Source organism: Medicago sativa, chromosome 5 (assembly GCF_051527215.1).
Source record: "Medicago sativa cultivar Bolivia chromosome 5, Bolivia_mono, whole genome shotgun sequence".
NCBI classification, from domain to species: domain Eukaryota; kingdom Viridiplantae; phylum Streptophyta; class Magnoliopsida; order Fabales; family Fabaceae; genus Medicago; species Medicago sativa.
In genome coordinates, this window is record NC_140753.1 from 5,032,256 (window position 1) to 5,057,606 (window position 25,351).

At 34.3% G+C, this 25,351-nt stretch overlaps 3 protein-coding genes, 1 non-coding gene and 1 pseudogene across 5 annotated transcripts; 3 read left to right on the forward strand and 2 right to left on the reverse strand.

Annotated features, from left to right (window-relative positions):
• Positions 1 to 2,478: 2,478 nt before the first annotated feature.
• On the reverse strand, positions 2,479 to 5,103 carry LOC146919393 (non-specific lipid transfer protein GPI-anchored 8-like). The gene is made up of 3 exons (XM_085712747.1): positions 4,714 to 5,103; positions 4,315 to 4,356; positions 2,479 to 2,751 (listed from the first exon to the last, which is right to left on the reverse strand). Exons 1-3 carry the CDS (start codon positions 5,045 to 5,047, stop codon positions 2,654 to 2,656), a joined length of 474 nt encoding a protein of 157 aa, XP_085568873.1. The 5' UTR covers positions 5,048 to 5,103; the 3' UTR covers positions 2,479 to 2,653.
• A 4,792-nt stretch (positions 5,104 to 9,895) lies between these two features.
• On the forward strand, positions 9,896 to 12,467 carry LOC146919394 (dimethylallyl, adenosine tRNA methylthiotransferase). Its single transcript, XM_085712748.1, has 8 exons — positions 9,896 to 10,103; positions 10,187 to 10,333; positions 10,835 to 10,932; positions 11,031 to 11,103; positions 11,186 to 11,246; positions 11,632 to 11,717; positions 11,813 to 11,902; positions 12,185 to 12,467. The coding sequence occupies exons 1-8, from the start codon at positions 9,972 to 9,974 to the stop codon at positions 12,245 to 12,247; spliced, it is 750 nt and encodes a 249-aa protein (XP_085568874.1). The 5' UTR covers positions 9,896 to 9,971; the 3' UTR covers positions 12,248 to 12,467.
• A 539-nt stretch (positions 12,468 to 13,006) lies between these two features.
• On the forward strand, positions 13,007 to 13,903 carry LOC146919395 (21 kDa protein pseudogene; annotated as a pseudogene). Its single transcript, XR_015011488.1, has one exon. The product of XR_015011488.1 is annotated as a 21 kDa protein pseudogene (transcript).
• A 1,189-nt stretch (positions 13,904 to 15,092) lies between these two features.
• On the reverse strand, positions 15,093 to 16,801 carry SYP111 (syntaxin of plants 111). The gene is made up of 3 exons (XM_085712750.1): positions 16,691 to 16,801; positions 16,048 to 16,559; positions 15,093 to 15,793 (listed from the first exon to the last, which is right to left on the reverse strand). The coding sequence occupies exons 2-3, from the start codon at positions 16,528 to 16,530 to the stop codon at positions 15,317 to 15,319; spliced, it is 960 nt and encodes a 319-aa protein (XP_085568876.1). The 5' UTR covers positions 16,531 to 16,559; positions 16,691 to 16,801; the 3' UTR covers positions 15,093 to 15,316.
• A 7,931-nt stretch (positions 16,802 to 24,732) lies between these two features.
• LOC146919397 (small nucleolar RNA R71) lies at positions 24,733 to 24,838 on the forward strand. The gene has a single exon (XR_015013059.1). It is a non-coding gene; the product is annotated as a small nucleolar RNA R71 (small nucleolar RNA).
• The last annotated feature ends 513 nt before the right edge of the window (positions 24,839 to 25,351 follow it).

Genomic DNA, 25,351 nt, shown 5'->3' on the forward strand with positions numbered 1-25,351 from the left:
AAGAATATTTGGAAGGTTGTTATTAGCGGTGGCGATGACAAGAGTCAAACCAGAAATAGAGTCAGATTGAGTAGTAGTTGTAGGGGTGGAAATTTGTTATGGTGGTGATGGAGGAGGAAGGTGAGGTTGTTAGGGTGGACGATGGAGGTTGTTAGGGTGGATGATGGAGGTTGTTAGGGTGGTGGAAAAAGAAAAGGTGGTGGTTAGAATTGGTTATGGTGGAGAAAGTGGTGGTTTAGGTTAGTTAGAGGTTGTGATGGAGGTGGTTAGGGATGAGAAAGTTAGTTAGAGGAGAGGGAAAATTGAGAGAAAAATAAATATGAAGTTTGTGATTTTTTTGGAGTTTTTGTGAAAATGATTGAATGATTAATTGTGTTGAAAATTGACCATGCCTTTGACTTATATAGGTGATGTGGTAAGCCTTGGACCAATTGGAGTGGGACATGTGGCACTAGACTTGTAACAAACTCTTAAGGACCAATAGCATTTGGACACATGGCACTTGGACTCTAACAAACTTAAAAGGGATTAAAATGTAAATAACAAAAGTACAAGGACCAAAATGAAAATTAAAACTGAAATTGAATTGAAAAAGTAAATTGAAAATAAACGTAAAGCGAGACGATTAAAAACAACAAAGCAGATAAGAGATTTTATGTGAAATGACCAAAATGCCCCTGGGGGCTAAAACGACTAAAAAAATGACTCGGACGCAATTTTAAAATGAGTTTTTAACAGGGAATTGAAGCAAGAGCTTATTCAAACAAATTAAAAGACTCAGAGACAATTTTTAGAATTTAAACAGGGTTTTGACACATGAAAAGACTAAAATGCCCCTAGGGGCAAAACTGACTCAAAATGACTTCAAATGCAATTTTTGAAATGGACTTTGACATAGAATTGAAATGAAGACTTATTCAAACTACTTGAAAGGACTCAAACAAATTTTTAAAAGACTGAAAGAAATTTTGACATAGGAAATGACTAAAATGCCCTTTTTCATGAATTTTGCAAATAACATTGAAATAAAATGCAGAGAAAGATGTAATTGATCAGAGACATATCAAATGGCTTGAGATGCAAGAAAAGAAGAATTGAGTTAGTATTTTTAGGTCCAAAATTAGGGTATAACACCATGTATCTTGTAGAATTCTTTGGCTGAGTGGCCTGGTTTGTCGCAAAACTGACAGATGACAGGACCAGCATGTGCAGGTTTCTTGTGGTTGAAAGAAGGATTCTCAGTATTTGGCTGATATGAAGGACGTCCGCGTCCATTGGCATGATGACGACGCTGAACGTGATTTGCAGTTACAGGTGTGTTGGTGGAAAGACGCTCTTCGCGTTGTTGACACATTTCAAAATCCACCAATTTGTCATATAACTCGTTGAAGAGAATAGGCCTGTCGCGAGTGCGAATAGAGGTGGTAAACTCTTGAAAGGTTGGTCCTAGACCATTTAAAGCATGAATGACCATTTCAAGATCATCAATGGGGTGGCCAATAAGGGCTAATTCATCAGCAATGTTTCGAATAGACTGGAGATAGGCGGAAACAGTAGTGTTTCCTTTTGAAATGGAGCTGAGACGCTCTCTAAGCGACATGATTCTTGATTGAGACCTATTGGCGAAGGCTCTTTCAAGTGCAACCCAGGCCTCGCGAGAGGTGTCGGCAGAAGCCATAACTGAGCGTGCTTCAGAGTCGCAGGATCCAAGAAGCGCAAGATAGAGAAATTTATCTTGACGGATCCATTTGGAGTGTGCAGGGTTTGATACTGCAGAAGCTCCTGAGCCAGTGGTGGCAGCAGGGCAGGGTGTTGTGCCGTCGACATAGCCGACAAGGTCACGAGCTATGAGAAGAGAATTGATTTGTTTGAACCAGCCTGGGTAATTTGTGGATGTGAGTTTGATTGGAAGATGAGTTGTGGTGTTAAATTCCATGAGATCCTTTTGTTCAGAGGATATGAAAGTGGTAGCAGTGGTGGAGGGTGAAGTGGTCATGGTAGGATCGAAAGAAAAAAGGATATGCTGTTAAGCAAATGGCCAAGCTGATACCATATAAGAATAACAAAGGCTAATATATTTCTGAGTAATATTTTTACACACGGCAGTACATAGTTTTATAGCTGCCAGACTTTACAAAGTAATCAAATGCATTTACAATATAATTGAATGCATTGAATTGTGATTACAGTAGGGAAAAATAATTCTGTAGAAATATGGTATGTCAACTATACTAAGTAATTACAATTGATCCTAAATAATAATGGTCATGCATAAGTTAAGGAAAGTCAACAATGATGATGTCGTCATAGTGTCATAGGCAACAATCAAGGAGGATTTGTTCTCAGTACGCCTATACATAATAGACGAATAAAGCTTATAGAAATGAAAAATGAGCAAATTAAATGCATGGAAACACATTCAATAATAATGAAAAAATAATAATATCAAATAGTACAATTTTGGTTTAGATAGTTGTCCGTGGAAAAAATGTCAATTTCTTGATCTTAACGAAGAGGTAGTCTTACATACACACCAATACAAATAAAATTAGCTTGCCACACACACAATAATGAAAAAAAATTAAAAGATAAATAAATTAGTTACATCTCAAATTTTTAAAATTGGAGTTTGTCTCCAAGCAAGAAATTCTCCTTAATGAAACAACATACATGCCCAAATGAACAACAATATGAAGTAGTGTCCAGTGAAGGTGATCATCCCCGCTCCTCCGTCATCACTTCCACGTGTTGCTGCAAATTCGTAAAAACTCAGGATCATATTGGTGATTTTGTATACATTTTACTAGAGCATCTCCAATAACACTTTTACTAAGAGAATTTTTATGTGACTCCCACATGCACACCATTTTTTTTAAAATGAGTCCCGGCTAATAATTTTACATCATTACATTTTAACAATAATTTATTTGTTAAATCATAATTAACTTTTTTTTAAAGAATAATTATCTTATTTATGAAAATATGAAATTTTAAGATTATGTAATTTATTTGTACAATTTTTTTTCTTCAATTTTTTTTAATAATTTAAACATTATAAAAACAATGGAATGCATGTTGTAAAAAAATTGAAATATCTGAAGTTGACATGCATATGTTCCTAACACTAGCAATACTTTCCACTTTTTTTATGCATATGATAACAAATCTCACAAGACAAGTATGCTATTTTTATTCTCTCAAAAAGAAAAAAAAAGTTTAAATATATTTTTGATCCTTTATCTTTTATTAAAAATTCATTTTGGTCATTTAACTTTTTTCTAAATCATTTTGGTTTTTATCTTTTCTTCTAAATTATTTTAGTCCTTTATCTTTTTAAAGAGTGATATTTTAGTCTTTTTGACATACCAAAACCAATGAAAATAAGGACTAAAATATCACCTTTTTAAAAAGATAAAGGATTAAAATGATTGAAAAAGAAAAGATAAAAGACCAAATATATATTTAAGCCAAGCGAACCGAAGAAAAAAGTATGTTATTTTCCCTAGAAAAATACCTTTGTGGAGGCGGCCATATTTATGAGAATTTTTTTTATTTTTAAAATAGACGAAATGGCAAAGCCATTATAAACTCACAAGTGGAGGAACCAGGGTTCGAACCCCGGTCATGGCATCCGGCCTAACAATTTCAACATTTTGCCAGTTGAGCTAGGACTTCTGGATATAGATATAGACTTTTGAAATAATTTTTTGTTTGACTTAATTTCCGTGTCAATGTATCCATTGTTTTGTACTCTTTGATTATACAGTTCCCTCAAAAAAGATTATAGATACAGTTGTTCAAATAACATTATTTCTATTTGAAATATAGGGTGTTTTGTAAAAAAACAAGTTATTTAATAATATTAATTGTGTCCTGTCTTTTAACTATTATCTTAAAATTATTTTTTCCTTATTTTTTTAATGGAATTATTTTTCACTATATCACAAAACACAATGCAAATTCACGAGATGCTACTCCTATTTATTTAAAGAAAACTACTCAGCCACCGGTGTGTCACTTTGTAAGTAAAAGTTGTTTGGATTGATTTATTTTTAAACTTAGGCAAAATAGTTTATACAAATAACTAAATTTTTATGAATTATTCATAAGTTTGTCAAGTTAGTTTATGTAACAACAACTTTTAAAGATACAATTTTTGTTAGTAAGAATTTATGAATTATCATTTTTTTACAGAACTTGTACATTAATATAAAAAATTATTCATAAACTCAAAATAAGTCAATTCAAATGAGTCCTAAGAATTGTTTGGTAATCCCAAAAATAAAGACAGAGAGAAATTGAGAGGCTTTTTACCTGGAGGTTGCAGCAATGATGGAGAAAGACCTGGAGAAGAAGCTGCAATTTTCCAAAACGTAAAGGTAATTTATTCAGAACTTCTTTTTTAGTAGAAAATAATCAGGACATCAATGCTTTAGTTAAGGTTTTTTTTTTTTTTTTTGCTTATATTGAAGTAAATTATTATGTACTTTGAAGTTTTTTGAACAAGCAAAAATGGTATTATGTACCTTGAAGTTTGGTGAGATACTTGGTACCGTAGACAAAATTCTTTTAAAATTTTATTAATTTTTTAAATAAAGTAAAACAAAATTATTGTACCGAAAATAATTGGATGATATATATTTAACCAAAGCTTCATATGCTATTGTGTCCATGTTTTTAAAATTTCACACATATATATGAGTAATATGGTACCTTTGCAGGAGGTGGGATCGAATTTGACACCACATGAGTTAACAACTTTGACAGCCAAAGCTAGTTTAACACCAAAACTTTCGAGTAGGCCAGGAACTGAAATTTGACAGAAACATGTATAATCATGGGTTGCTTCAAAAATTTCCTTAATTGGATTGCAGCAAATGTCTGGTGGATGAGTGGAATTGAGGTAGTCTGTGCATGGCAACATCTTATCACCAGCACAAGGTGGAAGCATTTGTGCATCTACTAAGCTAATTACATTTATGTTAATTACGAACATAATCAACCAAACCACCATCATCCTCATAATAGACATTCTGCAATTGTCCATTTTGTTATGTTTCACTTTATTTCTTATGTTGAAAATGAATGTTTGTTACTTTGGTTTGGTGGAGATATATATAGTTCTCATTGCCTCATTGGAATTGTTTATTTTTTTGCTTCAATTTATTAATTAATCAGCATGTGACCCTTTCAAGAAAGATTGACACCGCAAACCAGAGAGTGTGTGATGGAGCTGTTTTTGGGGAGATTCTCTACTATCAGAAAAATATTCTTACTTTGTCTTTATATGTGTTTACAATTTCTCATTTTAATACCAACTTTACATTGATCCAAGTGGAATTGAACTCATTATTTAAGCAAGGTCTCGAGTCTAATCTTTGTAAATGAGAAAAAATGTGATTAAAAGAAGAGACCTCACTAACGATGGTCAATAAGGTTTTCTATTTAAGCGAGGTCTCGAGTCTAATCTTTGTAAATGAAAAAAAATGTGATTAAAAGGAGATACCTCACTAACGATGGTCAATAAGGTTTTCCAAAAAAGAATAGTCATTGACAAAGAGTATGTTGTCACGTTAATAAATGTTGTCACCTTAGCATAAATTCTAAAAGAAATTACAAAGGTACAAATATAAAGCGTCAAAATTGCTCAAAATGTGTACGAGATTAAAATCGCACAATCTTGACATGATAGTGGTCAAAAGTACAATTAAGTCATTGGTATATTTAACAAGTTTTTATTATAAAAACTTAGTATGAGTGAGATCAACTATATAGTGAAAGAGATTAAACTCGTGCAATATTCTAAATCGAAAATGTTACATAAACACCTTTTATTCTCATACACCCTTGTACATCCCATGCACTAGGAAGAGAGAAGAGGAGAGAAAAGAGAAAGTGTGCTTGTACGGGGTCCACGTGTCAGATTTTTGTGTGGGTGTCAAAGAGTGTATTGCATGTCTATGTATCATAACCCATTCTAAATCAATGTTCAAATTCTCATCGATTTGTATATATCACATTTTAAATATGATTACCTCAAATCAGTAGAACTAAAGGGAAAAGGAATTAATATGAGTAAGACTAAGAGGGTAGATGGGAGACAACTCTAATAATCAAGAAGTACTACTCAAATGGGATGATTTCCTCCCTTGACACCTAACGATTATTATGCTACAAAAATGGATGTTGACCTTTGATCTACTCATCAAGACATGCTGGTAATATTGAAGCATTGATTGGTTCAAACGAAATGATAGGAGACTGTTTTTGACGTGCGTACCAAACAAGAAAAGTCTTATAGGAGCATATATGTTTTTAATTCTCCAACATGGATTGACCAACTTGTTAATGACGATCCTTAGCATCTTTTTTTTGGCTAGTTGTTAGATGGACATAATGGAGGATATTCTAAATTAATTTCTATAGGCTAAAGGCTGGTGGAATCAAATTTTATATACATATATCTTAATTTGTCAAATCAAATTATTCAAAATATAATACTGTAATTTGTCAAATGAATTGCACAATTATTAGCCTCTACATGGGCATGTTTAATTTATTCTTGGTTGGCTCAATGATTGTCTGATAAAACGTTTCATCGCTGATGAGAGACCATCGTAAAAGCTGAAACTAGCTAGGAAGAGCCAGAAAAGGAAGAATATAATGGAGATGGTGAATCTAAGACAAACATCAACTGAAAGTGAGCGTGGTTGGCTACTTGTCTTGACTGATTGAGTTTTAGAGATCGTTTCTTAGGTTTAGCGGTCCATTCAAACATAAGTCTGATCACAAATTACGGAATAAAATTTGATGAAAGTTACAGTATGTTTTTGTTGTATTTTAATACTCATGCGTTTCACTGTATTACAGTTAAAACTCTATAAATTAATAATGTTAGGATCGGAGAAATTTATTAATTTAGAGAGTTATTAATTTATGGGTAAATTAATAATTATTAATTTAACGAGTTTTTAAGTAATTATATTGTACATACCAAACAAAAAGGCAAATTAGTCTATGCCTCTTAGAATTACGTTGCAGTGAACCTTGTGACTCAACGTAAATTAGCAACTACTGTGTTCATATGCATTGGAAATCAATAATGACTTTTGAAGTACAGTAAATGTAAACAAGAGGAACAAATGTGTTCAATGTATTCTTAATACATTTTTTTTCAGTTTCTATGAATTATTAATTTATGATTTTCTTGGGACCGAAAATTATAAAGGGATCTCCCAAAAAATTATTATCTTATTATTTTATCGAGTTTTTCAATTTTTTACATTGGTCCAAGTCGGGACCGGATAAATTTATTATTTTAGAGAGTTTATTAATTTACCGAATATTAAATTAAAAGTTTCTACTGTAGTAGTAACAATTGGTAAAGAATCGGTTCATGTTTTGGATTGAAGTTTAAATTTTGTTGTTGATGTGATAACTTTTTTTGTTGATAGATGATATGTTAGTACATATATCAACATTATGAGCTTTGTGACTTTTGATATCTTTATTATTTTGGGGTAAAAATTCAACTTACCTAAACATTTATATCAAACAATATGTTAGTATATCTCTTTATAGAGTATTCGTATCAATCATATTTCTCGAGAGTAAAAAATGGTTCAAGATGAATTTGCTTATGAATGACGTGAGCTTGGCGGTGATTTGGTGATTTTTTTTTTTATCATTCAGCTTATTGAATGTCTCTAAAGCATGATTATTCCAAAATCAATAAAAAGTATGTTCCTTGTATTTTTATAAAGGGTTAAATTTGTTTTTCATCCTTATAGATATATCAATTTTTCATTTTAGTCTCTCTAATTTTTTTTGTACTTTTAGTCTTTATACAATTTTCAATCACTACTTTTTGGAGTTTAGATCTGCTCCAGTGCTAAAGTTGTCCAGTTTTTCAGTTCTTTTCACGGATGTACGACACGTGGCAATTTAAATTTCAACAGCTGAGTTTATTAAAAACACACAATGAGTCGCTAAAGGCTCCCCTTATGAGATTCTGTCCAAAACAAATTGTTGTAGCCGTCTCTCCTTGCTTCCTCGCCGCCTCACCGTGGCGATTTCTTCTGTGTGCTGCCATTTTCCCTCTGTCCTCGAAAACCTTAATGATTACTGGACAAAATTAAAGATTATCCTTAAATATTGTTGCTGGGTTTGTTTGTTGTTTTTTAGATTTAAAATTGAAATGGTTTGGTTAAATATTGTTTCTGGGTTTGTTTGTTGTTTTTTAGATTTAAAATTGAAATGGTTTGGTTGTTGCACAAATTGAAGATTGCTCTTTGAGAAAATTGCAGAGCGTTTTGGGGGAAAGATCTGAGAATTTTGTCATACCACTTTACAAAAGATTTGAGAAAAAATTGTAAAATCAAAATAGTGAATTTGAGAGAAAGAAGAAGACTAAGAACATAGAAGTATGGCAGTGACACTTATGCATCAATGGTGATGGACCATGGTGGCACTTAGGTATGACGGTGGTGGAAGGTGCGAAGACGAGCGTAACAACATGGGGCGGATGCTTTCCTTTTTTTTTTTTTTTTGTAATTAAGCAGATTAAGCTTTTTTATCATATTTTAATTCCTGGCCATTGAGTTGTTTTTCACAAGGTGTCATGCATCTGTACAGAAAACTGGGAACTGGACAACTTTTAGTACTGGAGCAGATCCGGACTCTACTTTTTGTCCTTATTTTTAAGTCAAATTTTGAATGTTTTTAATGAAATTGTGGATAAATGTGTAGAATACTATAAAAATCTCAATAAAAAATTAGAATTTTTTATTGGTTGAAATAATTGAACAATCAAGTTAGGCCACCTGTCAAAGAAAACAAACAATCTAGGTTGGCCTCAACTATATATGAATTATTATAATTAGTTGAAATTTGATTAATTAGGAAGAAAAGCATACGCACGATTATTTAGTTAAATTAAATATTGTACTATTTTAGTAACACTTGCACAAACTTTCATAAACTTTATAAAATACATCAAATTTAAGTGTTGATTTATTTGAGAGAGACCGAGAGAATTAATTAAAAAAATATAAAACTTAATATATGGTGTTTTTTTTTTTAAGGATAGTATATGGTGTTAGAAGTCAACTTTTTGTATCAAAATAACATTTTTGTAAATAGTCTCTTTAATTAAAAAGTTTGCAATTGGATGATTGATATTGTTCATAATTTATATTTGAGTCTTTATATTTTAATTGAGTTTATGAACACTTAATCCATGAGTTTAACTTCGATACATTGTTTGTGTAAAAAAAATTACATTGTCTATAAATCACAACTGTTCATTTGTGATTTTAGAATTAGTTACGATTAAAGTCAAATCATTTGTATGATGATTTGACGGTTATAATTATATAGTGTAGAAAATCTTTACAATATGATGTTGTATATGAATTAAATTCTTAAATAATTTGTTACTAGACCATTAAGTTTTTAAATAATTCATAATTGTGAATAGGTAATAAACTAATTTATAACGGATTAATTGATTGAATATGAAGTATTTAATAAAATTATGGTTAGATTAATAAGCTATAAGCTCATGAGAAATTGATGTTATCAAATGACTCTTTTCTATTTAAATGTGCTTATAAGACATAAGTTATAAGCTCAATAAAGTGTCTTACCAAACAAACCCTTGTTGAAAATGTTGGTATTCATCAAGTATGAAATGATAGTCTCACATGAACATTGCTGCTCCGAGCGCCTAGGAGGGTGTGGTTGGCAAAACGTAGCCAATCAAATAAGTGGGCTAAACGTTTGGAATGACCCATTTGAAAAACCAACGAACAATTTACTAATAACTGAATGACATATATACCCTTGGAAATTTAGCAATATTCAGTATAACAGATAACGCATCATCTGATTGATTGAATTGAAGATAGTAACCATAGCAAGCAAGGTGGTTAGAATAGAATAGATAGTTTTATTTCCTTCAACTTAAATAAATGGCTACGCTTAACTTTGGCATAGCCACAACAAGAAGTTTGAATGCTACTTCTGGTTTTCGAAACTTATGGAGCAGAGGCAAATCCACTATTGTGTGTATTGGTCCAGGTCCTATTGGTCCTGTTGATTGGGTAACTTAACTAAACTTCAACTTTAACTAACTAACTAACTAACTATTTGTTGATTCAAAATTTTGATTGATTGATTGATGTAGGACCCAGAAGGTGTACTAGGCCGGCCCAATACTGGCCACCTTGCTAGGCTTGAGTTTAAGAGACGTCTTGAGAAAGATTCTGAAGCTCGAGAAGCCTTTGAGCGTCAAGTCCGTGAAGAGAAAGAACGTCGTCGAGCCCTTCGTGATGTAAGTTTACTTTATTTTGTAAACTGTCATTTTGATACTTAAACGTGTGATACGTTATCATAATAGTCAAAATTTCATAAACATTCATAAATGTGTGTTTTCTTAGTAATTTTGGTATTTGATTGTGTCTTCTGTTAGTTAGTTTAGTCGTTGAATGTGTTTTCAAATAGTCAATTTGTGTTTGTAACTTTGATACTTTCAAAGACTATGGTAACATCACCTCGAATATTTAGAGACCAAAATGATTATTACTCTAATCTAGTGCGTTGATATATGACTATAAAGTATATATAATCCACCATGCTATTAAATTTAAGATTGTAGTTCTGTTAGGAACTAAAATGACAAGTTTTCATATAATTTAGAGATTAAATTGGAGAGGGCGTGAAACTTTGGAGACTAAATTGACTGTTTATTCATTTCTTGAATGCTTCTTTCTTTGTAGCCTTTATTATTTTATGACGGTTCAATGCTTTAGTCCGTTATTTTTCATTTGCTTAGTCTCGTGATGTCCCTGATACTCCACAAGACCTCATTGAATACTTACTTGACACTGAAGCTCAGGAGATTGAATTTGAGATTGCAAGAATGAGACCACGGTTCGTAGTACTTTTCAAATTAATGAAATTCATCTATATATTCTGTTGTATTGAGTCTGTTTTTTATATCAATGCACTGTGACTCTTAAGTTCTGCAGATTAAACGACGAATTCTTTTTGGCATTAAAATCCGAGTTAGGACAGCTTCGATTTGCTGTTAACAAAACGCAGGTATCTGACTCTTTTTGTTGGTTATTTCCATTGAATAAATTATTCTAGTGTCTGGTCCTTTTTACAATGATGATTTCTGCAGCTTACGGAGGATAGATTGACTGAGCTGGAGGCTTTAGAGAAGGCCATACAAGAAGGAACAGGTTTGTGAAAATGGAATCCGAATAGAGTGAATCGCCAATTTAGTTCATGAAATTGTAGGGTGCTGGTAACTTTGTCCTTGAAATTAAGAAAATTTCACAATGATCTCCGGATTTGAAAATTCTCAATCATATTAGTCATTTTCAGACTATTTCACGATCTAAATTGACTGAGTTAGAAAGAATCATGATCAGTGATTTTCAATATCCAGGACTGTTTTGATATATTAACAATTTGAAGGATTAAACTGTCGACACCGTACCATTTCAAGGACCAAATTGGCTATTTGATCAATTGGTCAATCTGAACGAGAAATAAATACTTGTCTAGAAACTACTTATAATGCAAGCTTACTCCTTGCTCGGTTGCTCCCATTTGCTTATGCAGATGCCTATGATAAGATGCAAGCTCAGCTCATAAAAGCCAAGGAAAACCTAACCAAAATCTTGACATCAAAGGATGTCAAAACAACTGTATGTAAATTAATGTTCACAGTTCTTTATAGTTGATAGTATCGGTTTTGTACTTCTGTTCTAGTTAAACTAGGTCTAATTTATCTTCAATACAGTTGCTGGAGTTGGTTGAGCGCAACGAGATTAATCGATCATTGTTGGCCCTTCTTGATGAAAACATATCAAGTGCACATGGTGCCAACCAGGTAAAATATCAATTGAATGATTTTTCATCCGATTACCAGAATCTGTGTGTGGAATTGTCAATTTTGAAACAGGATAATTCCAGTATCATCCAGCTATAATCTTTAACTCATTACCCTTCTTAGAGTACAGCATATTTTTGTGCTGCCGAAACTAGAAACATAAAAGTTATAAATTGCCAGATTTAATTTACTGAACATGGTTTATGTTTGAACATAACAGAACTTGTGGTGCACATACTTTATTAGTGATATTGAGATTAGTGCTTATTTTCCTTGTTGCAGAAGCAAGCTGCAGAATACATGGAGAAGCTCCGTGGGGCTGTTCTCAAATACATTACAGTTTAGTGTATATGTATGTTTTGTTTCTTACTTTATTATCACCATTTCTGGAAAATTGTGCCGTCGATAATTGTATCAAATATGCGATATATAATACTTTCTTTGCTATGATATCATAGTAAATGAGTTGTAAATTTTGAAATACTAGTACGACTATGTATCTTTAGTTGGAAAGCTGGTAAAATTGTTTTTAAAATCACAATATAAACATCCTGTTAATTGAGAATTTGGTTCTGTTTTTGAGTGATTTCAATTTTTCTCCTTCATGACTTAAATGTTCTGAACATAAGCTTGATGGATGATGAATTATACCAAGTGTCAGTAGTGGGTTTACATTGACAAATTAGATAGAATGTTAAATTTTATTGAGTAAATATTTAATAATTTGGTACTAAAAGTAGTCACTTTGAGTTGTTTTGGTCTTTTTTTTTTTAATGTTTTTTCATCCTTTAGATAACGTTTACCACTAGGAGGATGCGGCTAAGCAGATTTTTTTCAGGGGAAAGCAGTGCCACTTAAAACATGTCAATAAAAGTTACTTTATCTTTAAAACTTGTCAAAAAAGAAGAGATATCTTCAAAAGAATATATTAACAAATTTAAAGATAACCTGCCAATGTTTTCCTTTTTTAAAAAGAAAGTGGGATACGGTAGCAATCCATACACATTCACACATAGATACAATAATACATGTTTCCCACTTCCTACAGTCCTATTTCCTATAATAATACTATATATGCGAGAGGACCATATGATACAGCCATATATACATACTTAGATACATATATCACTATATTGCTGGTAAACATGGCGGCTAGAGCAGGGGTTTATTTGCTGGTCCTCATGAGCCTTGTGACTGCAGAATCCTCTATAACCCCATCAGAGTTCATCAAGTCCTCATGTAGAGCTACTCGCTATCCTGTTTTATGCGTTCAATGTCTCATGGGGTATGCGAGCGTGATTGGCCAAAGCGAGCGACAACTAACGATAACCGCTCTATCAGTGAGCATATCCAGGACACGATCGAGTGCATCGTTTGTACAGAAGATATCAAAGGCAAGAGGCATCAAGCCAAGGGAGTACAGAGCCGTACAAGACTGCATAGAAAACATGGGTGACAGTTTGGACAGTCTTAGCCAATCGGTTAGGGAGTTAGGCAGTATTGGTCATGCTGTTGGAGAGGACTTCGTGTGGCACATGAACAACGTGCAGACTTGGGTCAGTGCTGCACTTACTGATGATAACACTTGTCTTGATGGCTTTGCTGGTCCTTCCATGAATGGAATTGTTAAGGCTGCCATCAAGGACAGGGTTGTCAATGTTGCTCAAGTTACCAGCAACACACTCACTTTGGTTAATCACTTCGCCTCAAGCCATCGAACTGCAGAAACTCCTTAAATTGGTCTGTTGTACTTGTTCAACTGTATTGTAAATGTTTTCCCTCAACTGATGAAAAGTCTCTCTTCTTCAGAGTCTAGGTTTGGTCGTGTGTGTTCTCTTTAATGCATGATGTATACAAAAATTATACTGAGGGTGTTTGTGTAATATAGGTGTTTCTTATGGTGTATTGAAAAGGTTTCTGTATTGAAGAATGTGAAATTACTGTTTAGAATTCATCAATCTAGTTTCAGTGAACGAGTTTATGAATCTATTGATTTCAGGATAATTGTGCAGAGTTTTTCTATATCCACTGCTAGCTTCTGCACCGTGCACTAACACTAGTAGTTGGACTTGTCAAAAAAAAAAAAAAAACTAGTTGTTGGAAAACAAAATTCTATTTCTAGGTTTACACCAAAGTGCTTGTTCCATCTTTTAAGACAATTGCTTGTTCACTTTTTGAGTATTTATTTTGTTACACTTCTCTTCCATCATATTTATATCTTCTGTCTCTTAAACCTAGACTTAATCAAAATACCACTTGGTAACGTGAGCAAATTTGAATCATTGGATGAAAATATAACGACTAACATTTCAAATTTGTGGAGGAAAAATATGAGCCGTTTAATCTTCATCTGGTTTCACATTGTAGACAATAATGATTGTCATTTTTTACAATAATATGTACCAATCTCTTCCTTTTTTCTTTTCTTGTTCTTCCTTCTTTATATGTACCAGTTTCTCTTCCTTTTTTCTTTTCTTTTTCTTCCTTCTTTATATTGCAAATCACACATCCTACTTTCTCTTCCCCTACTTCTTTTTCTTATCTTTTTATCTTTCTTCTCTACATCTTTTACTAAAAGGTGTGAGAATCTTTCTTAGTGACATATGGTTATGTTTCTAACCAAGTAACCACCAACATCAAATTTTGAAACATTTAACTTAATCAATTGTATCTGTGGCATTAGAAATAGTATTCTATACGAGATTTCTAATTTGCTTTTATTGTTAAATCGCTTATTATAAATAGTATTCTATACGAGATTGTATAGAATACTTAATCAATTGTATCTGTGGCATTAGAAATAGTATTCTATACGAGATTTCTAATTTGCTTTTATTGTTAAATCGCTTATTATACCGTCACATGCATGGTTACCAGATATCCCCCCACAAAGATGCACATTACAACACTATTGTTGAATGGTTATTGCATACCCTCAAAGAGGTACATTACAAGTTACAACACTATTCTTTACTGAAAAACATAATCTAACTGAAAAACATTATGCCACTGAATATGAAAGCACTTCTGTCAGAGTGGTAACAGAGTAAATCTGCTTTGCTGTTATGGATCCAAACCCTCATCAAAATCAAAGGATGGATTTTCTTTTCTTGTAAACAAGATCATGTCTCGTATTATGGTTAACCAATCAAACAAGACCAATTCTATTTCTAAATTGTAATGACCAATATATAGAACAATTATTATATTTCTAATTTGTAAAGAGTTTACATGAACATAAGATGAATTGCATCATCAAAAAAATTTAAGCACAATATATGATAACATAAGGCAATTCAAACGACGATAAGTCGTACACAACTCAACAAAGGTCAAAGACACAAAAACTAGAACAAAGTACAAGAATCAATACATCAGATATTGTATTTTTCATATTACACATAAAGAAGGATTTCAAGAACTGCTGAAACTCACTACAATGGGAATAACAATGATGAGAACCAGAATAAGCAAAAGTATAATCCCAATGCACATCCACTTCCTGCTACTTTTCTGATACTGTTTAGCACCGTGAAGATTCTTTGTACCATCTTTAACATAATGAGAAGCATGAAGAACATGATGTTCAATATCATCCATTTTTTCACCTTGTGCTTCAACCATAACAGCCATATCCAAAAATATTTGATGAAGTTCCAATAAACTCTTCTCAATCTCTTTAGCAGCATCATGTCTATCTTGTATCTCTACCACAGTTTCCAGAACCTTTCCTCTTCCATGTTCTTGTATTGCCTTCCCTAAGAAACTTTCATCATCTCCATTTGAAATTATCTTCTCAATTACTTCTTCATCAGCATGTTCCCCTGTCACTGTATAATACCTTCTCCCTACTGTTTCTTTGTATTCACTCATCATTTTCTGCCTAAGTCCCTGTTGTAATATACAAGGTTTCATAAATTGTGATGATTGTAATGTTACAAGATACACAACATACTAACACTAGAAGAAGAAAAAAAAAACAATGATGCTTTTTAGAAAAGGCACACAGATATGCATATTCCATGAGTTTCTTACACAAATATGCATACTAAAAACCTTAAAATTGATACATAAATTCAAAAAAAAATTATTAATTTGAATCCAGAAAGAAAAAAACCAGAAGAGAAATTGACAAGGGTAACTACCTGAAACTCCATCATAAGCTCCTTGAGTTTCTTACGCAAGCCATTAGTAACAGCAATTCTGGTTCTATAAATTGCTGGTGAACCATCTTTAAGTCCAGAGAGTCTTCTATTAGCAGCATTAGCACGATCCATTTCTTCAAGTTGAGTCCTAATACATTTTGCTTTCTTCAAAACAGCTACAATATCAGTATTAATTCTTTCCCTCAGTGCTTTCAAAGCTTCAGTTTTGTGAAGACTCTTGCTCTCTTGATTTGCTTGTTCAAGCTTTGTTAGTATATCGCGAATTTCACCCATTTCTGTTCTTACTTTCTCTGCCTCTTCCAAGAACAGATTCATATCAGTTTCCAAATGGGTCAGTGAAGATCTTATTAATTCAACACCACCTTGTTTTTGAAGACCAGCTTCTAAATCAACTTCATCTTTCATAGCTGCTTTTTTTAGATCAACATAGTTGGTGAATGATTTTGTCATTAGATCATTCATTTTTTATCAATTGGGTATAAAGGGTTTTCCTGCATAGATAAAAAGAATATTAATTTGAAGGAAATATAAAGATTAATATACAAAAATTGTGGAGTTATGAACTATAAAAAAAATTGATTTTTTGCAATAATAGAAACATGAGATGAGAAAGATTACTTACCTTTTTGATTTTGTGAGATTTGAGAGAAGAGAGAAAAAGGAAAGTGAAGAGAAAGAAGCGCAGATTGAAAAGGAAATTTTTTAGGAATCTAGAGAGTGTTGAAGTAGATTTGAATATTGAAAGGAAGTGAAGGTTTTTTATGAGTTGGGAAAATGGGTCTAACGGCTAGTTTTTGTAGAATAATCAAGTAGCCGTTATTGTTTTCTGTGAATCCAACGGCTATATTTATGTGACAAAGGCCAAGGTTTCATTGTACAAAAGTTGTCTCGGCCCATTTTGGTCTTTATCTTTCTCAGTTAAATATTTTTTTAATCCTTGTAGCATCACGAGCTTATAAACTCCTTAAAAAAAATTAGGTAATATTAAAGTTTAATGGTAATTCTAATCATTTATAATTCTGCGGTTTATAAAAATATTTCCTATTTTAAAAACTTGTTATAAAATATAGATATTTTTAGTTCTCAAAATGGTCTATAAAATGTAAATAGGCATTTAAAGTGAATAATTTTTTTTGAGGAACTAAATTTAAAACTCGTAATTTAACAAGGACTGAAAATATATTTAACTCTTTTTGTTTATGTTTTTTTTCCTATTGTTTTCAAAAATGAAAATACATAAATGTAAACTAATTTTACGGTGACGTCAAATTAAAATTTTGCACACCGTAATTACAACTTTATAACTTTATAGTAGTTTATGAATCTAATGAAAATACATAAATGTAAACTAATTTTACGGTGACGTCAAATTAAAATTTTGCACACCGTAATTACAACTTTATAACTTTATAGTAGTTTATGAATCTAAACATTGAATTATGATTCATGTGTGCTATTTGATAGATGTTTGGCAAGTGCACCAAATACTATAGAAGTAGAAAAAATATCAATCCCACGAGGACTGTTTTTAACTTCAATAATTCAATCGCGTTATAAAAATAGGATGTATAAAAGTTTGCCACTAGGCAGTAGATTTGGTTTGATTTTATGAAATCAAATAAAAGAAAATAGATTTGATTAAGAAAATATAGAGAGAGATGAGATCAGATCCTTCGAATCCTCTAAGTTCCCCTAATTGGTATACCGCACCTATTTGTTATGAATCTTCTTCTAATTTACGATGATTAACAAAATAGCTCTAATCAATCCCTTGAATTAGAACCCTCTTCTCAAACTACAGCCCCCAATCCCTTGGGTGGTCTAATAATTCTTGAAGGTTTTACCGAACGTTAACCTATTATCACTAACAAACGATTATCTATTCCTAGACTAACCCTGTTTATTAGAACAATTCAATTAGGTCTAAGTCGAAAGCCATGGTCAGTGGTCATTCGTTCTCACAAAATCAAGTTATATGTGATCAAGATATAAAAAGCATTAAGAACAATTGAATTGAATAAACTAGAATTGAATTCATAAACAAAATAGAGTTTCACAGCAACATGTGTCAATTAGGGTTACAAAGATTCATCTCGGATCTAATCTCTAAGAGATTTAGCTACTCATAATCGAGTTTACAAATAGCATAATCAATGATTGAAATAAAACATACATGAATTGGTAAAAGGTTGAAGAAATCGCCCTTCTAGCCGTCTCTGATGTCTCAAAATCGCACTTTGCTCTCCAAAATTGTAACCCTTGTTCTTCAGTTTGAGTGCAGTATTTATAGAAGTTTTGGGCCTGACCCATCAAAATCGCGCCGCGCCTTGTATATTGGCGTGCCGCGATTTCCCTCCAACAGGGATGTTGTAATTTTGCTTCTGAAATCGCGGCAAGGCTGGAAATTGGCGTGGCGCGATTTGCTTCAAACAGACTTCAATATTTCAGCTTTTTGCACTCCATATCAGTATAAGTTGCATGAGAACTCTATCAAAATGTCACAATAAGTCCTAAAAATTACGTAATGACAGCATGTCATCACAACCCCAAACTTAAACCATTCCTTGTCCTCAAGGAATTTGCTTGCAACAGTGACAAACGACAGTAAAATAACAGTTACCTGACAAAACGATAGTACCCAAAAGTTCATTCTCCTTCTAGCTAAAGATGAGCTAGTTTGACTTGTTCGCATCCACCAATTCACAACTCCTCGCATCAAATTGAAATAGGGTTCTACCAGTCGACATGCAGGTCTACATATTACCATACGCTTGAAAAGTTTCTAAACATCAATCAAAGTCAATATCATTACACGCTTTTGAGGTCTTTAGGGTTATAACGGGGCTTAGGTGAAAGGTGGGATATATTTGGATAAGTAGGCTACACAAAATTTGAGTTAGGCATTCCTACAAGTGTAAAACAAGATTCAATCCCCCAATCCCTATTTGAAACAAAACTTAGGTACCTAGAGAACATTTTCAATAACTTTATCAAAAGCTTGGGACACATCGAGTTTAAAGTTACTCGGATATGACATTGTGTGCCCCTTTTTCAATTTCTTTCATCTTCTTTTTTATACACCTATTTTTGTGTGTATGTTTTTCATTCTTTTTCATTTTTCATCACTTGTTCTCTAGTACCCCCACCCCAAACTTAGTAGGTTGCAAATTCCAAAGGCAACCCCAAACTTATTATCAAGCAACATCCTACATAGCCTAACTCAAATTAAAATTTCAAGGTAATCATCCTAAAAAGGCTCTAGGCTTCATTTGTAGTTTGTCACCGAACAAAAAATTCTAATCCTACCGGCTCACAATTGGTTAAGAAAGGATAAATTCAACAAATGAAAACAGGGTAGGCTTCAAAAAGGCTCACAGGACCAAGCACTTTTGCCTCAGTGTGTAATTAACAAAGACCAATCAATAATAGAGAAACAATGCAAGTTCTAGAAATGTAGTTGCATGGAAAACTAATCTAAATATAAGTAAATCAAAAAACAAAATTTGGCAATGAACCTTATGGCTGAGATTTCTGGGAGTATGTGACTACCTAACAACGCCGTACACTTCGCCTTTGAATCAAGTCACCCCTCCTTTAGAACTTTTGGAATACCGTTTCATCAAACAACTGTTACTAAACTGGAATAGGTCACATGAAACAAAACAAATTCATTAATAATAAACAAGTGCAAATTTATCACAAAAGGGGAAATAAGTTGTTTACGGACTTTTGACATTGAATGGAAAATAAAAACAGAATGAATCGAAAACAAAGTAAATCTAGTGGATTGCCTCCCACTCAGCGCTTCTTTATCGTCACTAGCTTGACTGCTAAGGATCCTTAGAGGTCCTTCAGAATGAGTCCCACCCTTTCTTTTGGTAGGTCGCCACCTAGGTATGGTTTAACTCTTTGTCCATTCACTTTGAAAATTCGATCTCCTTCAGGTGTCACTAGTTCAACAGCTCCATATGGTGACACACTTTTGACCAAGAATGGTCCAGACCATTTTGACTTGAGCTTCCCAGGAAACAGCTTCAACCTGGAATTATACAACAAAACTAGTTGTCCACGGTTAATATCCCTAGGCACTAAGTTTTTGTCATGATACCTTTTTGTCCTGGCTTTATAGATGAGCGCATTTTCATACGCTCTAAGCCTCATCTCCTCAAGTTCATTAAGTTTCAAAAGTCTTTTCTTACCAGCGGCTACTTGATCAAAATTTAAGGCCTTAATGGCCCAATAAGCTTTATGTTCTAGCTCGACTGGAAGATGACATGCCTTCCCATAAACTAACTGATAGGGTGAAAACCCAAGATGGGTCTTAAAGGCTGTTCTATATGCCCACAGTGCGTCATCTAATTTCCTAGACCAATCTTTCCTATTTGACGCAACTGTCTTCTCCAGAATCTGTTTCAGCTGTCGGTTTGAAACCTCTACTTGACCACTAGTTTGTGGGTGATAGGGAGTTGCAACTTTGTGCTTAATGTTATACCTTTTTAGCACATTTTCAAGAAAATTATTGAAAAAATGCTTCCCCCCATCACTGATCAATACTCTAGGGGTTCCAAACCTAGTGAAAATATTCTTTTGAAGGAAGTTGACAACAGTTTTTGCATCATTAGCAACACAAGGTATCGCTTCAACCCACTTTGTTACATAATCAACACAAACTAGAATATGGAGATAAGAGTAAGATGAAGGGAATGGTCCCATAAAATAAATACCCCAACAATCAAATGGTTCAACTTCAATGATTCCTTTTAGGGGCATTTCATTTCTCTTTGATATGTTACCTGTCATTTGGCATCTGTCACATCTTATGACAAAGTCGTGGCAATCCTTGAAAAGGGTGGGCCACCAAAATCCACTTTGCAAAACTTTTGCAGTTGTTCTTTCTCCACTGTGGTGGCCTCCATAAGCTGAGCTATGGCAGTGCCACATGATATTATGTGCTTCCTCACCTGCAACACAACGTCTAATCAAACCGTCAGTACGTACCTTAAACAGATAAGGATCATCCCACAAGTAGTGGTTCGCATCTTTGAAGAACTTTTTCCTCTGAGGATAGGTCATATCATCAGGAACTATGTTACCGGCCTTAAACTTCGCCATGTCAGCAAACCAGGGCCTTTCTCCAATAGCAAACAGCTGTTCATCGGGGAACTCGGCCTTGATGGCCTTCTCCTTCTTTGTCACCTCATCATTCTCCAGCCTTGAGAGGTGATCAGCTACCACGTTCTCGACTCCCTTCTTGTCACGAATCTCAAGATCAAATTCTTGCAATAATAGGATCCACCTCAACAGTCGAGGCTTTGAATCCCCTTTAGTCAAGAGATATTTAAGAGCTGCATGATCTGTAAAAACAATGACTTTGGAGCCTATTAGATAAGAACGAAATTTTTCCAATGCAAAGATTACAGCAAGCAATTCCTTTTCAGTTGTGGAATAGTTAACTTGATTTTCATTTAAAACCTTACTTGCATAGTAAATTGCATGGAAAAATTTGTTTTTGCGTTGGCCTAGGACTGCACCAACAGCATAATCACTTGCATCACACATAAGTTCAAAAGGTAAATCCCAATCGGGTGCAATGATTATTGGTGCAGTCACCAACTTGTTTTTAATCAAAGAAAAAGCATTAAGACATTCAGAATCAAAATTAAACTCGTTTTCTTTGACCAAGAGGTTACAGAGGGGTTTGGAAATTTTAGAAAAGTCTTTTATGAAACGCCGAGAGAAACCGGCATGCCCCAAGAAACTTCTTACTCCTTTAACATTAACAGGTGGGGGAAGTTTCTCTATAACCTTTACCTTAGCTTGGTCCACCTCAATGCCTTTAGCACTTATTTTATGTCCCAAAACTATACCTTCAGTTACCATAAAATGACATTTTTCCCAATTCAAAACAAGGTTAGTTTCGGTGCATCTTTTAAGTACAACATTTAAATGGAACAAGCATTGATCAAAAGACTTACCAAAAACAGAAAAGTCGTCCATAAATACCTCAATGTTCTTCTCTATCATATCAGAGAAGATGGAGAGCATACACCTTTGAAAGGTCGCCGGCGCATTACACAGCCCAAAGGGCATCCTTCGATAAGCAAACAAGCCAAATGGACAAGTAAAGGCAGTCTTTTCTTGATCTTCCGGAGCCACTGCAATTTGATTATACCCCGAATACCCATCCAAGAAACAATAAAAGGCTTGGCCAACCAATCTCTCAATCATTTGATCCATGAATGGTAATGGGAAGTGATCCTTTCTTGTTGCGGTATTCAACCTCCGGTAGTCTATACACATTCTCCAACCAGTGACAGTACGGGTGGGTATCAATTCATTTTTTTCATTAGCCACCACCGTCATTCCTCCTTTCTTAGGCACCACGTGAATTGGACTTACCCATGAGCTATCTGAGATAGGGTAGATCATACCTGCATCTAGTAACTCCAGCACCTCTTTCTTCACCACGTCCTTCATTGTTGGGTTAAGTCTCCTTTGAGGTTGAACCACCGGTTTGTATTCAGCCTCCATGTGTATTTTGTGCATGCAATAAGCTGGACTAATACCCTTCAAATCAGAAATGTTTCACCCCAAAGCTCCTTGATTGTCTCTTAACACCCTCATTAATTTTTCTTCTTCCAAAGGTGTCAAGGTATTGCTGATGATTACTGGTTTAGAGGCATCTTTGGTGAGAAAAACATACTTCAAGTGAGAAGGGAGTTCTTTTAACTCTGGATTTTTCTCTCCTTCTCCACTCAAAGTAGGAGCATCCATAGAGTACTTACCCATTAATTCTTCAATTTTTACCGGTCCCAACTCTTGCTTGCTTGCTTCAAGTTGCTTGACACAATTACTTACTTCAAGATCTTCATCAGCATCACAACTTGCTATAGAATTCATAATTGCACGTTCAAGAGGTTGTGTTGGTTGAGGTTCATTAGAGTAATCTTCAACTATTTTTTCAACAACGTCAATCCGGTAACACTTGGGATTTTCATCTTTGTGCTTCATTGCCTCAAATATATTGAACACGACTTGCTCCTTATGGAATCTCAACATTAGCTCTCCTTTCTCAATATCAATCAAAGCACGACCAGTTGCAAGGAAAGGTCTTCCTAGAATGAGTGGCATTTCTTCATCTTCAGCCATATCTAAGATCACAAAATCTGCCGGAAACACCAAATCATTAACTTTGACTAGCACATCTTCAAGCACACCGAAAGGATAAGAGATTGACCGATCAACTAAAGTAATGGTCATTCTTGTTGGTTTTGGTTCCCCACAATTAAGCTTCTTCATCATTGAAAGAGACATCAAGTTGATACTTGCTCCCAAGTCACATAAAGCTCTACCAATGTCTACCTGTCTAATGGAACAAGGGATAGTAAAAGCACCAGGATCTTTCAGCTTAGGTGGTAACTTCTTATGGAGAATAGCACTATAATTCTCTGAAAGTGCTATGTTCTCATCATCCTTAGGCTTCCTTCTTTTAGTCAACAAGTCTTTCATGAACTTAGCATATAATGGCATTTGATCAAGAGCTTCACCGAAAGGAATATTCACTTGAAGTTGTGAGAAAAGTTGCATGAACTTCTTGAATTGACCTTCATCCTTTTCTTTCTTCTTGGCTAAGTGAGGGTATGGAAGCTTCACATATGATGGAATAACCTGTGGTTTATCTCCATCTTTCAAGATTTGACTCTTCGACTTCCTCAAGATTGAATTCTCATCTATTAACTTCTCACTTTTTTCTCCCTCTATTTTTTCTTCCTTTCGTTTTCAACTACTCCATGATCATTTTCTTTTTCAACTACACCCTCATTATTTTTTTCAACTTCACCATCTTCCTCCACCTCAACTACTACATCATCAACCTTCTTTGGAGCTTTTGGAACTAAAGGTGTCAAAAGCTTTTTGCTCCTCAATTCAATAGCATTACAAGACTCATTATTAGGGTTTTCTTTAGTGTTACCTGAGAATCCGCCTTTGTTTTGTTCAGCCAATTGCTTAGCTAATTGCCCCAACTGAGTTTCAAGCATCTTCCTAGAAGTTTCATTGTTCTTTCTTTCAGCTTCTTGACTTTTCTTCATCTCTTCAAAGTTGCCTTGAGTCATCTTCATGAAGTTCATCATAGTTTCCTCAAGAGCTGATGGCTTTCTTTGTTGTTGTTGTGGAGGAGCAAGCATCTGAGAGTTCAAAGCATTGTTATTTGAGTAGCTTAGATTGGGATGCTTGTTGATTCCTGGAGTGTAGTATTGATTTTGCCTCTGATATCCTCCCATGTAGTTAGCTTCCTCACTAGATCCTTCTGGTACACATTCACCATTGGGATGTTCTTCACCACATAAGTCGCACTTGATTGCAGCTACCTGTTGTTGCTTGTGGGCCAAAGTGAAGCCTTAAAACTCCTTAGTTAGAGCCTCTATTTGTTTGTTCATAGCTGCTTGGTTAGCAAGGATAGCAGTTTGTTCACTCACCCCAAACACTCCTCTTTCCTTTTTCTTAGCTTCAGCACGATACTCATTTCCAGCCATGTTTTCTATCAAAGCTTGGACTTCAAGATCAGTTTTGCTCTTGAGACTACCTCCCGCGGAAGCATCTAAGAACATCCTTGTGTTTGGTGTTACCCCCTCAGTGAAGATTTGGAGATATTGTTTCTCGGTGAACTCATGATTAGGGCATCTCTTAAGAAGCAAATTGAATCGCTCCCAAGCATCATACAATGATTCACCTTCCCCTTGCTTGAAGTTAGAGATCTCCATCTTCTTTTCCCAATATTTAGACATAGGGAAATATTTCTCCAAGAACTTCAGCTCTAACTCTTCCCATGTTTGGACAGTCCCGTTTGGTATTGTTAACAACCAATATTTTGCTCTTCCCGTCAAGCTGAAAGGAAATAGCCTTAGTTTCTTTTGTGCTTCGGTCACGGTGGCTGGTTGCACACAAAACTCGCAAGTTTCAGCAAAGCGGCTCAAGTGTTCATATGGACTCATAGCTTCAGTCCCATCGAATTGTTTGTCCCTCAAACCGTTGAGGACGGTGGTCTTGATGTCGAAAGCTACGGAGTTAGCTGGTTGAAAAGTGTGGGTCAGTTGACCGCGATGAGTTGCTAACCCGTAATCTCCTAGCTTAGGTCTTGGTGCAGGTTCTCCCATGATAGCAGATTTAGGAGAAGCAGTTGTTTCAGATTCAGTTGAGAGTGGCTCCGGTATTTGTTCTCGAACACCCGGTGGAACGGAATGAGATAACCTTTGCAACCGGGCAGCTTTCCGGAGTGCTCTAG

What these genes read in the sequence shown, in the direction of transcription:
- LOC146919393 (XM_085712747.1), bottom strand. Translation starts at nt 5,047, where the DNA reads ATGGACAATTGCAGAATGTCTATTATGAGGATGATGGTGGTTTGGTTG. An exon ending in CGATCCCACCTCCTGCAAAG is followed by an intron (nt 4,357 to 4,713) that starts GTACCATATTAC and finishes GGAAAATTGCAG; the next exon opens with CTTCTTCTCCAGGTCTTTCT. An exon ending in ATCATTGCTGCAACCTCCAG is followed by an intron (nt 2,752 to 4,314) that starts GTAAAAAGCCTC and finishes ACGAATTTGCAG; the next exon opens with CAACACGTGGAAGTGATGAC.
- LOC146919394 (XM_085712748.1), top strand. Translation starts at nt 9,972, where the DNA reads ATGGCTACGCTTAACTTTGGCATAGCCACAACAAGAAGTTTGAATGCT. An exon ending in CTATTGGTCCTGTTGATTGG is followed by an intron (nt 10,104 to 10,186) that starts GTAACTTAACTA and finishes TGATTGATGTAG; the next exon opens with GACCCAGAAGGTGTACTAGG. An exon ending in ATTGCAAGAATGAGACCACG is followed by an intron (nt 10,933 to 11,030) that starts GTTCGTAGTACT and finishes TAAGTTCTGCAG; the next exon opens with ATTAAACGACGAATTCTTTT.
- SYP111 (XM_085712750.1), bottom strand. Translation starts at nt 16,530, where the DNA reads ATGAATGATCTAATGACAAAATCATTCACCAACTATGTTGATCTAAAA. An exon ending in AGCTTATGATGGAGTTTCAG is followed by an intron (nt 15,794 to 16,047) that starts GTAGTTACCCTT and finishes ATATTACAACAG; the next exon opens with GGACTTAGGCAGAAAATGAT.